The 13,681-nt window shown below is 41.8% G+C and overlaps 1 protein-coding gene, 1 non-coding gene and 1 pseudogene across 2 annotated transcripts in view; 2 read left to right on the top strand and 1 right to left on the bottom strand.

Annotated features, from left to right (window-relative positions):
* Nucleotides 1–12,187, top strand: part of LOC119910077 (exocyst complex component 3-like protein 4) — a 31,719-nt gene extending 19,532 nt beyond the window's left edge. Inside the window, 5 exon segments of the mRNA XM_038728458.1 lie at nucleotides 238–361; nucleotides 1,941–2,063; nucleotides 3,164–3,316; nucleotides 4,464–4,582; nucleotides 10,729–12,187. Coding sequence (XP_038584386.1) covers nucleotides 238–361; nucleotides 1,941–2,063; nucleotides 3,164–3,316; nucleotides 4,464–4,582; nucleotides 10,729–10,987 — 778 coding nt within the window. The 3' untranslated portion in view covers nucleotides 10,988–12,187.
* On the top strand, nucleotides 6,752–6,958 carry LOC119911084. The gene has a single exon (XR_005445783.1). It is a non-coding gene; the product is annotated as a small nucleolar RNA U3 (small nucleolar RNA).
* LOC119911104 lies at nucleotides 10,321–10,515 on the bottom strand (annotated as a pseudogene).
* Nucleotides 12,188–13,681: the final 1,494 nt, after the last annotated feature.

Here is a 13,681-nt window from a genome sequence, read left to right as displayed (position 1 = left end):
CTTTAACCATCTGACAAGTTTAAAGGGAAATCATTTTTTTGTGTAACTGCTTGCAACTTTGTTGAAGCATGTGACAAGACATCCAACGTGGACGCTGCTTTATTTAAAGGCGGAACTAAACTAAATCAGCTGAACATCACCAGAGCAGCTTTTGTCTTTACTGAAACGCTTTACAAAAGTCAAATATCACTGCTGTCAGTGATGCTTTTCTATTTCATGCTATTTTTCCTCCTGCAGGCAGCACATGGATGGGTACCAGGAAGCCTGTCCTGGTGAGGTGGAAGGGTTCAGAAAAGAGGTCAAGTGGCTGATTGTCAGGCTCACACAGGATCTGGAGGACCAGTTCAAAGAGGAGGTCAAGGTACCATTAGAGAAAAGTGGATGAAAGTAGGGTTATTCTAGGTGAAAGCCCAATTCCGTTTTTCATCAATTAATTTCCTCACTCAGAGAGCAACCATTTTAAGTTGTGGTTTCTGAAAGGGGAATTGAGAAAGGGAAACTCCTTTCCTGTACCTCTATTCAAAAACAGTGCATAGATGCTTCTAAGCAAGGCATTTACTAGAAAAGATCATATTAAAAGTGTGCCACGTGTAGGGAAACAGGATGTAAGACAGAGGCAGGCTCATCTCATAACAAGTTGTCCAATCAATAAGACAAAATCCTTCCTTGTTGGCTTTCAAAAACCATTAGGGTAAAGATTTGGTTACAGTCAGGGAAAGATTGCGGTCACAGTAAAATAAAACCTACACTGACTGCAGGAAACAAAAAGTTGGACACTTTTTATGTCCAGCGATCCACTTTGACCTCTTTCCTGAGAGGTTTTATGTTGTGTTCAAGACAGTATAAACATTGTTATTTTAAGTGTTTGAACAGTGCTGTTATGTCTGTGCTGATGGCAGTCTCTGATTAGTACTGAGCAGCTGACGGGACAAGTAGTCATCATCTGCCAGACAAACTCATGTAGCCCCAGATTTACTCGCCATCCGCCTAAATTTATAGATAAAAAAAATAAGTAATACTTTATTTTAGGGCTGCAACTAACAATTCTTTTCATAATTAATTAATTTACTTATTATGTCCTCAGTTAATTGATAGATGGTTTTCAAATGTTTTGTTTTGTCCGACCAACATACCAAACCCCAAAAATAATCAGTTTACTATCACATGTATCAAATAAAAGCAGAAATTTCTTAAAACCCAGAGGCTGGATTCTGGATTTGGGCATTTTGGCTTGGAAAAAGTGACATATTTGCTGATTATTCAATTGACGACATTTCATTCACAGCTTAAATACTCATTCTTAGTGCTCCAAGTGCCTTTTGTTTATTCAATGTAACATTTTTCATTCTTAACATCTTAGCTGAGCTGCAGCTACAATATTATTTAAAAAATTCATTGTAGCTGCTTTTATGTTACCATAATTATGCAGATGACACACAGATTTACACAACCATTTCACCAGGGGACTATGATCCCATACAAGTGTTGAGTAACTGTATTGAGCAAGTCAACGATTGGATGTGCCAGAATGAACAAAGCAGCGTTCAGTTATTATGTTCCGTATATCTGGAACAAACTCCCAGATAACTGCAGGTCTGCTGAAACTGTCAGTTCTTTTAAATTAAGACCGAAGATTTTTCTTTTTACCACTGCCTTTAACTAGTAGATTGATAACTTACACTGCACTGAAACTTTGATTATATTTTGGAAGATGAGTTATGTCTTCCTGCCGATGTGGGCATCAGATCAGAAAACACTTATGTGTGTTGTCATTTAATTTGGAGCACTTGTTAAAATCCAACCTGCTGCATATATGACAGTGACTTTTCTCGGAGGGAGGAAATAAGCAGGAATCTATGGAGAATAAAACAATTAACACACTGTGTAATAAGTGTTTTAAAATGTTTCACTTTTAACCTGTTTTCTCTGTTATTTTGCAGCCTTATCTGAGGAGAATGATGACGAGGAAGTGGCTCACCAACGACGAAGACTTTAAACAGCTTCAGCGTCGGACAGAGCTGCTTTTTCAACACTGCACTGTCATGAGACCTCCACATGTCCAGGTGAGGAGGAGGCGGAGGAGGAAGAGGTGGGCAGGAAGAAGCCGTCAGAGGGGATTCCAGGATTTAACAAGAGCTTTACTTACCAGCCAAATCATTGTAGTCACAGGAATGACCTCCACCTCTTTATGGTGATTGGTTACCCGCCAAAGTGTCAGATATGATTCAGGTTCCCAATCTAGGGCCAAAGAATTCCTGGCATTTGTCCCATCCTGATTAGATTAGACAAATCCCTAGTACTTGGCTGACAAGTACTTTTGTCAGCCATGTGTTTTTTAGGGTTAGAATTTAATCAGGACAAAAGATGCACAATATCAGTTAAAAATAAAGTTCAGTTTTTCACACTTATTCGTAATTGCTTTGGACGTCAAGTGTGAAATCCTGTTTGGGATGACATTTAGAATTTCTGCTATTAGGCTTGGGAACCAGAGGGTTGCTGGTTCAAGTCCAGCTCTGACCAGAGATATGGAGTGTGCACTGGTAGCTGGAGAGGTGCCAGATACAGATCACCAATACCCTTTTTGTTAAGGTTGACTTCTATGTTGCAGATCTGTCTTTATAGCCTCATAGGGGTAACTCAAGCTATCTATAGTCTGGTGCCGCAGTGAGCAGTGAAGTGAGACAGCTGTTGATATTAATTATAATAATTCTTCTCAAGGAAAGAGACATGACAGGACGATGCAGATTGAATATAAGATATAAGGTCAATAAGATAGGATTAGTTCAGGATTTGCTTTTGTAATATATACCTAAATAAAAATCTAACAAAGATCTTTGCTAAGCTGTTGGGAATGTTTTCTTTAATTAGGCCCCAGGAGAGGAAATCCTTATTTATGTCGAAGTTCCAGTGATTCAAAGAGGGCACCATTGTTTTTAGACGGATGCTGCGACTGCAGAAAACAGTGAAGCGAGAGGAGGAAAACCTGGGCAGCAGGCATATGAATGAATAGGTGGAAGTGGAGGTGTTAGCTCAGATGAACCAGTGCGGGTTGCGTTTTACACGAATAAAGAAATTCCCACTTGTATTTCCCTTTTTTTTTGCACCCATCCTGTTATTCTGCAACATCACTGCCTCTGTGTGTGTGTATGTTTCCCGGCAACAGGAGTTTGCGAGCCGATTGCACTACCATGTGGTGAAGGAATACATCGGCCAGCTAATGAAGAATAACTACTCATGCAAGAACCAAAAACACGAGAAGGCAGCGAGAAAGATCCGTGAACAGTGGGATAAACTCAGAGTCCTGTTTGAGGATATGGTAATAAACTCTTTACTTTCCCATCAACATTAACAGCATCTTTTCTGTTTGGCCTGCGTCTCCACTGAGTAAGATAGCTTGAGTCATGATGCAGTAAACCAAACCATTTGGTGAATTAAACAGATTTAATGGAGAGGTGGAAAGTAACAGTAAGTACATTTACTCATGAACTATACTTTAGTAATTTGAGTTACTTGTAAGTCCACTACATTTTAGTCCACTACATTTATCTGGCAGATATAGCTAAAGCTGTACAGATTCAGAGTTTATATATACACTGCATATAAAAAAACAACACTACAGTATTAGAAATTAACAAAGTGATTCTCAAACCTTTTTGGCATCTGATATCTTACAAAGTTGGGGGCCCTGTGTGTTTTTTCTTTTTTTCCTCTCCCATTATTCATCTCACGACCCCTCCGATTTAACTTGTGACCCTCTAGGTTGGGAACCACTGAACTAAACTAGCTAACTGTGTTTAAAGAAGTTAAAACTAGCTCCACCTCGAGCAACTGCAACAGAAAAAGCTGCTCTAACGTTGATGCAAAAGTATGAACAATCTAATTTTGTCAGATATAATAATATATTAGATTTACTTTGGGTAATTTAAGCACATGTAGCTCAAAATACTTCTGTACCTTTACTTAAGTACGTAATGTAGTATTTTTCTATTGTTGTACAGGTACTTTTACTTAAGTAACAGATATGACTACTTCTTCCACCACTGTTATGTCAGTAATTTAGAATTGCACTTACATTAAGTTTGGATAAATAACAAGAGACAGATGAAAAAAGAAATTCTTTCAGCAGAGGCCAAGATATTCTGACTTTTACTCCCCACTTTGGGCCGAGCTCCAAAAGTACTGGATCTTACATTTCCCACAATGCAACACAGAACATTTGTAGTCTCAAGAACGCAAACAAAGATAACTCCTCAGCCTCTCTCAAACTGGCTGAACATTGGATTCCTCACCCTCTTGCTTTCCCTCACTGGAATAATTGGCTTAAAATAAATATAAGAAATACCAAATCTGAATACGAATTTCTTTTTTGGTTGCCCAGATGAAAATCCCACCACATATAGTTCAAATATTCAAAACATATTTCAACTATTATTTTTTATGTTTTGGTGTTTCTTCCGTCTTAGCGGTCAACTCACGACTGGCTCCACTATGTAGGAGACGACCTGTGCAACATCATCACGACGAATAAGACAGAGATAAAGATCCACCTGCAGCCTTTAGTGGACCATTACCCAGACTTCAGGTGAGCAACTCATTTAAATCTCATTCTATATGACAAACCTAGTTTTCCAGCAGAATTCAAAAAATAAATCTAAGAAAAGTACATAAATCTTTCCACTGGTGAAACACACTTATCCTGTTAAACCAGGCAGTCATTGAATGGGTTAAGCCTGATTTTAGCCGCCATTATGTCGCCACCAACAAATTTCTGCCAGTTGTTTTTTGATAAGCAGTTTAAGGTCACGGTTTCTGATTAATCACGACAATCTGGCTCTTGGAGTATCGGATGGATTTCTGGCAGGTAAATGGGTAAAAATGTAGGTTACTTAATTACAATACTTGAGTAAATTTACCTAGTTAGATTGCACCGCAGGTTCAAACTCAATATAAATTAAACTTGTAAATCACAGATCATGATCTTTTAGTGTTTATCAGATGGTATAATTAAAAATCTAGTTGTTTTGCTGTTGAAAGAACATTATACACTTATTTAAACCTTCTTTAAAGCTTCGTAATTTGATTAACTACAATTTAACAAACAGTGCTGTAGGTCATTACCCAAATAGAGTCAAGACCACACATTCTATTTTATACAGTGTGAAAGCGGCCGTGATCACAAGTGTTCATTACAAAGCAGATCTGTGGGGAAACTATCTTTAGTTTAAACACATTTATGGTCAACCAGCTTGTCAGATGTTTCAGAGGAGACCTCAGGTTTAAGCAAAGAATGTGGACGTCAAGGCTAATGAGATAAATCATCTTTTCATCCAGCAGCAGCAGCAGCAGCAGCAACAGTTTTGATCCAGCAGTGTGTATCATGCAGAGCCAGCCGAAAACGGGGGGGGGGGGGGTCCCATTCACAGTTTCTAATAAACCAGCCTGTTTTGTACAAGTGAAACATCCAGAGTGCTGCGACATGTCTCTGTGTTGAAAAGCTGCGGTTTTGTTGCTCTTTACAAACCAAAATCTACAGGCTCTGACACAAAAAATCATGAAGAAAAAAGCCCAGAGTGGAGACATTCAACCAACATCCTGATTTTAAGTTCTGTTGGACAGTTGAAAGAAAGTTTCCCCTTTTTAAATTGTGGAAGTGTGAGATGAAATTGCATCTGTTTAGATGGATTAGATAGAGCAGCCAAAAGATTAAAGTTATGCGAGAATCTCCCATTTTGAACTGAAACACGCCCAACTGGACTTAATATAATAATGTAACCAGGAAAAGCAGGAAGTGATGATGAAATGTCAACAAAAAGGGTGAACAAAATAAAGTGGGAAGTACATTTTAGTTACTAATTTACCCCAAACAGATAGCAGTGAACACTTCAGATTTAAATAAAACCTTTGACATTTATCATGAGTAAGCTGCAGTCCAACACAGACAGACACAACTTCTGGAGGGTTTCATGAACGCTTTAAGGAAATGTCATGTTTTTGGTCTGATATGGAAGAAAGAGGAGCCCATAACCCCAATAAACAGAATACTTTACATGGAATAATTAACTGTATTAATCAGAGTTAATGGCTGTGAGATGACATCCACCTCTGCAGACAAAATAAATGATGATGTGTTGAAGTTGAGATGAGATTTTATTGCTTTACTCCTAACCCAACCTGGCAAGATAAAATAAAATAAAAAACAAAGCCTTCACCAGTAAAAAACCTAAGCCTGGGTATGCTTTGACCCACAGATTTAAAGCACCTCAACTTAATAATGTAACGTTTAATTTCCTCTCTTTGTGTGATAATACAAGCACCAATCACATCTACTTGTATTTGTATAGCTACTCTCACTCAGAAACTCTGACAAACCTTCAACAGCACAGAAAAAAAGTCTTCCCAACAGTTTACTGCACTGAAGGAAGCCTCTTTTTCTTTGACGTCCATCACAGCGCCATCTATTTTCTGTTACTGCAAAAAAGAAAATCACACTGCCCAAACTGTTCACAAAGATAATTTTGGTTAAGTTGTTAATCAAAGTTATATGACAGCACAGGTTTAATGTCATATATATATATATAAATTGTCCCCTTCATTTCACTCTAATAATTCAGTGTTCTTCACAATCAAACAGAGAGTCTGCAGTCTGCGCTTTACATTACACCATCAGGAGGAGGAGTGTCTGTCAGGAGGACACCGGCAGTAAAAGTGCTCGTCTCCAACAGAAGACCCAGAGAAACAGCCTCAACAAACCAAGACTATACTTTCAGGGATCATTTCTTTAGTTATTGACTCGAGGAATGTGTTTCTAAAGAGTTTGGTCTCGCTCTCCACGATGAAGAGTTAAGATGTTTCCTTCAGAGCAGGAAGTTGGTGGGAAGACTTTGGTTCTTCTCCACTGCTGAAGATTGTTCAGTGTTTCTGAATGAGACTCTGATGGAGGGAACATGTTCTGAGTGGACTGTCATGTAGCTGTCAATTTAAAGCTGATTTTTATGAGTTTAAAGTTTGACTCATTTCAGAGTTATTTCCTTTCTGTGGTTAAAAATGTTGAGGTGTCTCTAAAAGACAAAATACCACTTTTTCATGTCTGACTGGACCCAGGTGACATTCACAGGTATGTTTACATGCTGTTAATGTGCTGCAGCTGTGCAGCTAATTACAGTATAAATGGGGTAATTGGTTCCCCTTTGAGGGAACTCGAACTGCGTCAGTGACGACACTATGGGAACGCCTCTGGGCGTGGCAGGGCTGAAATCATGAATGAAACTACTCCAATCCTATTGGCGTTGCTAGAACGGTAGCGTGTGACGGCGTAACTAGAGGCGTATATAAGCACGCCGGCACACCGGACACATTAGCTTTTTTCTATTCAGCAGGCACTCTGGCATGTTTGAGACCACGAAAGAAGTACAACCACGAGAGGAAATTTCTTACCTGGAAGAAAGTCTGGCAGAGGAGATGGCTGGTGAGCAGTTCAGGCAGTGTGTTTTTCCATGCCCTACATGGAAAAACATGGAAAAACACACGGCTACATCACGGCTGGGGACACTCATGCCCTGTGTGTTTCCTGTCTGGGGATGCCGCATGCTCAGGCAGCTCTCAAGGGGGCTGCTTGTGGCCATTGCGAGGCCCTGCCCCTGAGGGTGCTGAGGTCCAGTGCAGCACTCTTTTCCGAAGACGGCCGGATGCGCTCTCCCCGTGGCTCAGGCCCGGTGGTTGCTGAGGTGGCGTGGCGGCTTCGGTCATGGGGCTCCCAGCGCAACAACTCCGAGGGCGTCGGGACTGCCGAGGCTTTTTCCCGTTCCTCGTCTGCTGGCTCCAACTCCCCTCTTCCCCGTTCGGGAGCCCGCTTTTCGGCTTCTCCCGCTCGAGGTGTGAGCCTGGAGAAGCTGCGGCTTTACTGAGGAGCTGGATGTGCTCAGCATTATGGAGGAGGAAGACTTCCGGGAGCCGGCTCAACGTCATCAGTCAGCGCCGAGCTCTTGGAGGTGGTGACACGGGCAGTGGGCAAGCTCCAGCTCGATTGGCCGCAGGCTGTGCCAGACACACAGGCTGCCAGTAAGCTGGATGAGCCGTCTCTGCCTTTTTTCCCGGATTTGCATGACGAGTTGTGCAAATCCTGGGGCAAGCCCTTCTCAGCACGTCCGGCTAGCACTAAGAGCAGAGCCAGGCACTCTCTGCTGGAGAAAGGGGCCATAGAACTTATTTCCCCGCCAGTCAGGGAGTCCGGGTTCTATAGCCGGTACTTGAACCGGAGATTCAGGTTCAAGATGCTCACCATCCCCGCCATCATCAGCCACATCCAATCCGAGGATTAGTTTGTCACAATAGATCTGCGAGACGCATATTTCCACATCTCCATCCGTCCCTCTCATAGGAAGTTTCTGAAGGTCGCCTTCTGGGGCGCGGCGTACCAGTATCGGGTTCTTCCATTCGGCCTAGCACTCTCCCCTTGCACGTTCACCAAATGCATGGATGCAGCTCTGGCCCCGATGAGGCTCCAAGGTGTCCGCATACTGAACTACATCGACGACTGGCTCACTTTGGCCGTTCGGCATCGAGATGTCGTCCTCGCCCACCTTCAGCGTTTGGGGCTGCAGCTCAACGCGAAGAAGAGTGTGCTGACACCCGCTCAGTGGACTACGTTCCTAGGGGTGGTGTGGGCCCACCTGTCGCCTGCACGCGTTGTTCAATTTTGTCCTCAGTGACCTGAGTGAAGTTAGGCCGCACCATCACTGTGAAACACTTTCAGAGGGTGTTGGGTCTCATGGCGGCAGCATCCAGCGTAATCCTGTCTGGCTTACTGCACATGAGAGCCCCGCCGTGGTAGTTAAAATCCAAGGGATTCTCCGTTCCGTCTGATACGGGTTATGAGCAGGTGCCTTTGTTCTCTGTCATTATGGAGAAAACCTTGGTTCCTGTCCCAGGGTCCCGTGTTGGGAGCGTCATGTCGCCGGACAATTATTTCGACAGACGCCTCACTCACGTGGTGGGGCGCGGTCATGGACGGCCATTTTGCGAGATGCTCCTGGCAGGAGCATAATTTCTCTTGGCACATAAATTGCCTGGAAATGTTGACGGTTTTCAGAGCTCTGAGGAGTTTTCTGCCCGCTCTCTGCGGTCGCCATGTCCTGGTCAGGACCAACAACACGGCAACACGCGCCCATTATGCAAGCTGGCACATCAGATCCTCCTGTGGTCCCAGCAGAGACTGCTGTCTCTCAGAGCGACGTATATCCCTCGGAGGAGGGACCTGCTGTCTCAGGCGGAGGGCCAGGTCTTTCACCCTTGCCCCGCCCTGTGGAGACTGTGGGTCTGGCCCCTGAGGGGGCCCAGTTCCTTGAGGCGGGCCTGACGGCAGGAACAGTCGAGACACTGCTCAGCTCCAGAGCCCCGTGCACAAGAAGGACTTACGGCCTGAAATGGAATGTGTTTGCCACCTGGTGTAGAGAACGGCCGCTGGACCCAGTTACCTGCCTGGTGACTATGGTACTGGAGTTCCTCCAGGACCGTTTCTCTGCTGGCCTTTCTCCATCCATACTCAAGGTGTATGTGGCTGCCATGGCAGCGTTCCACGCTCCTCTGAGGGATGGGCCTCTGGGGATGCTTCCACTGGTCGTGCGCTTCCTCCGTGGAGCCCGGAGGATGAGACCCGTGACTCGTTCCAGTTTCATCCCACACCTCATGTGACGGCGGAGGATGGGAGACTTCATCTTCTCTGCCCGGTCAGAGCGCTGAGTATTTACACTCTGAGGTCCTCCCGGTGGAGGAAAGTAGACCAGTTGCTGGTGTGTTTCGGGTCCCCTGAGGCTGGGCTCCCTGCTTCTAAATACACGATCAGCAACTTGATCGTTCAGACTATTACAAAACCCTTGTTCCCTTCTCGGGGAACAAGGGTTACATACGTAACCCGAGATGTTCTTTGAGTTTAGTGACTTCCGAAGTGTGAAGTCCGAGGATGCTCTATCCAGCTTCAACCTGAGCAGATCTAATCAGACAGAATAATTGCAAACACCTGCTTGGTGTGCAGCATCTGTAAGGACCCTTCACACTCATGGCGCTTCACCACAGGTGTTTTCATTTAATGTGTCAGGCAACATCAGAATTAGACCTCCTCTTAGGTCATGTGCAGACTGTGACTGATTAGCATTTCTGCTAGCTGTGGTGCATTTGTTAGAACAGTAAAACCTAAGTCTCAGTAAGTGGACTTGAAAGACTTAAGGTTAATTTCTACCTGAGCAGGTGTCTCTGTAGTAGTAAACATTAAAATACCTGTCAGAAATCTTAAAAACATTGTCTCACTCTTAACCCAAAACAGCATCCACTCAGAACATGTTTCCTTCTTCAGAAACTCTGAACAATCTTCAGCAGTGGAGAAGAACTAAAGTCTTCCCACCAACTTCCTGCTCTGAAGGAAACATCTTAACTCTTCATCGTGGAGAGCAAGACCAAACTCTTTAGAAACACATTCCTCAAGTCAACAACTAAAGAAATGATCCCTGAAAGTATAGTCTGGTTTGTTGTGGATGTTTCTCAGGGTCTTGTGTCTGGAGACGAGCACTTTTACTGCTGGTGAACTCCTGACAGACGCTCCTCCTGCAATTAGTTAAAGTAAACTCCTCAATAACTGGCAAACAAATCTGTCACATTTTCTCTTAATTCAATAAATATAACACATAAGCATAAATTTACTTAATATATTTGTGTTTCCTTCTTCTTTACCTGCAGCAAAAAACACCTAGAAGCCATTCTGTATTTCAGAGGCCTGCGGAGTGGCCGCGAACACCAGCTGATCCTGCAGCGACTCACGGAGCTGAAGAAGAAGCTGGGCGGCAACGCAGGGGACAAGAGCCGAGTTTTATTTGGTGACATGCAGGTCACCGTCAACACAGACTGTCTGTCCAATCTGGCTCTCTCTGCTTCAGCTTCCTGCTCCCCAACAACTAGTGTGACACGGTGGATGAGTCGCTCAGTGGAGGGCAAATAAAAGCTGGAGAGGTAGAGTTTTCTGACAGAATAAGTTTAACAATTGCAGTTTTTCTAAGGTGGTTTGGCACAAATGAAGGTCCTTGCTCTCAAACGCAGGAAACAGACACACATACCTACACATAAAAATACCATCTTATCTTATTTATAATTAATATAAATAAATATAAATAATTCAAAAAGAAACTAACAACATTTCCTCTGTTTTACACAAATTACAATTAATCATGTGTCTGTGTGAACTTATTTATTTCCTTCTAACAACAAAAATTTGTTCAGCATGTTCATTAGTGTCTCTGGCAAATGTAGAAACTCTGCATGTGTTATCACTTACATAGCATATTAAATGTGACGCATGTAGTGTGTGACAAATATTAAACTGCTTCCAGCATTGTGAGATATTTCAGTTTTCTTGGGAAGAAAAGCAATTCACCAACCAATCTGGGTTAAATTCAGCGTTTGGGGAGGGAAAAAAAGATTATGAAACTTTGGAAGAATGTGAAGCTCTCAGCAGATGTAAAAAAAAAATAAAAGGCAGGATTCAGTGTCAGTGAGTTTGATGTGAGGAGGATTTCTCATTTATCAACACCAAGTTGCAGTGGGATTATATTATTGGTTGGATCTCAGTTGGAGTTAAATGACCTAATAAAAACTGCCAGAACCTGAAGCTCTTTGCGTGCCTCAGCCATGAATGTGTCATGCTGATGAACAAGGAACTGAACCTAGCAGAAGGGGAAGTGATCATGCGTTAGCCCCCAGAAACCGGCGTCTGACTTAAATTTGAGGGGGTTTTTGTGTAAAATATGTGTTTCTATTGTCTTTCTCTCAAATATCTGATTTCAGGAAATGCTGCAAAACCTAGCTTGATGTGATTGTCTCTGCGCATTTTATGGACTCATTTAATTGGGATGTTTTTTCTGTGTTTGTAAATTGTTTATGTATGATTGTTAAAAACAAAGAGATGTGTTGAGTTTAGAACCTCAGGATGGTTAAAATCAGGGTGTTCAACTATAGCTGACCTGTGACGCCTGTTTTAGGTACCGAAGTTCTCATGAAAACTGACAATTGTGTGAATTGTTCTTTGAGCATGAAATACTTTCAAATGTGTGAAGGGAGCTCAAAGGGGTTTTATATAAATATATATAGAAATGTCAAACCTATTTAATCTTTTTTTAAATAAAACATACAGAAACAAATCATACTCATGAATCTCCTTCCATTCCATCTGCATATGAAACAAACACTAACACTAACTAGTATTAATTGTTGCGTGTCCAAATTACAACAAACCCAACACAGTTCTTGACATAATCAAAACACAAACAAACACACAGAGATTCCTTCCTTTATGAGAGAGATATATTATCCCACTCTTCAAAATCTACTCATTCATCCATCTTATATAATTTATAATAAAATAATATAAATACACTTTATCTGTATAGTAAATTCATACAATGCAGCTGCATTCATACATTCATTAAACAAATAAATAAATAAATAAATCTATTGTTATACATTATAACAGTATAATTTAATATAATGTAATTATTGGCATACGTTTTGAAAAAGACTAAATTAAATAAAAATAAACTCATAATCTCATTCACAGAGGTTGTCAGTAGTGAAGTGGATCTTCATGTAGATCCTGCTGAGGTTTGAAAAAAAAAGATGAATTACCTAAACCAGATTAATGGTGCAGATTATTCCAAGGTTTTTCCAGGGTCATCAAACACATCAAAAGTGACGGGAATTCTGTTGAAATAAACACCTCAAAGCCAATGCTTGTCTTTCTACAGGTTCATTCTCAACTTGGAGAGACATCTTGGATGTCTGAACAAGCGTGTTATTTATCTTAGGATTGTCTAATCACAGTTAACTCGTCACTAAGGTCTGGACAATAGAGTGTGAAGAGATGTCTTGTTTCCTTCTTCCCCTTACTCAACACCACATCACCCTCTGAGTCCAGGGGTTACATGAATCATTAAAAGTGGTCAATACATCAATATGTCTTTATTTGTCGTTACATTCCTCCCTAGCATTTTATGCTGATTAGATTGAAATTTTACAACTAAACATTTAAAACGATGAACCAATGAGATATAATCATAAATTATTTCAACAAATAAAATTCCAATAAATAGGATTTCAACAAAGGATTGGGGAATGTGGATGAACTGAATTTCTTTCTAGTCACAATATGCTGGAATCCACTCATGAGATGTGGAGAGCTCAGATGGAATTTGCACAAAGTAGATTTAACCACAGTTAAAATCAAAGCTCTGGCTCAGGGGATCAAACATTTTCTCCCTGAGGCCAAACCATCCTGGAAAATGGATTGGGTGCCAGGATCTGGATTCCATCCGTGATTCCTCGTACAGTGGGTCACTTTCTTTTTCACTAGTTGTTAGTGTGTTGCGTGTGTATTGTTGGAGATTTGCAAATCTTGTTGGAAGGAATTTGCTTCTTTTTTTTTTAAACCTCGCTCATAAGCTGGTCTCTTCAGGCAGTACGCATATACTGTCACCCTCTTCTTCTCTTTCTGGGAGGAACTTTGGGTTGTGCCCCTTTTTGGAATTAAAAGCATCTGATATGATTAGAATAATCAAGCACAAAAAAACCAGTATCAGTATCAGTTCTTATTTACAGTAGGCGACCCAAAATGCACAAAATGAAGAAGTCAGAATTGAAATAC

The sequence above is a fragment of the Micropterus salmoides genome, unplaced genomic scaffold, assembly GCF_014851395.1.
Source record: "Micropterus salmoides isolate LMB-PRFRI ecotype aquatic unplaced genomic scaffold, ASM1485139v1 Ms_hic_scaffold_19, whole genome shotgun sequence".
Lineage (NCBI taxonomy): Eukaryota > Metazoa > Chordata > Actinopteri > Centrarchiformes > Centrarchidae > Micropterus > Micropterus salmoides.
This window is presented reverse-complemented; position numbering and strand designations above follow the sequence as displayed.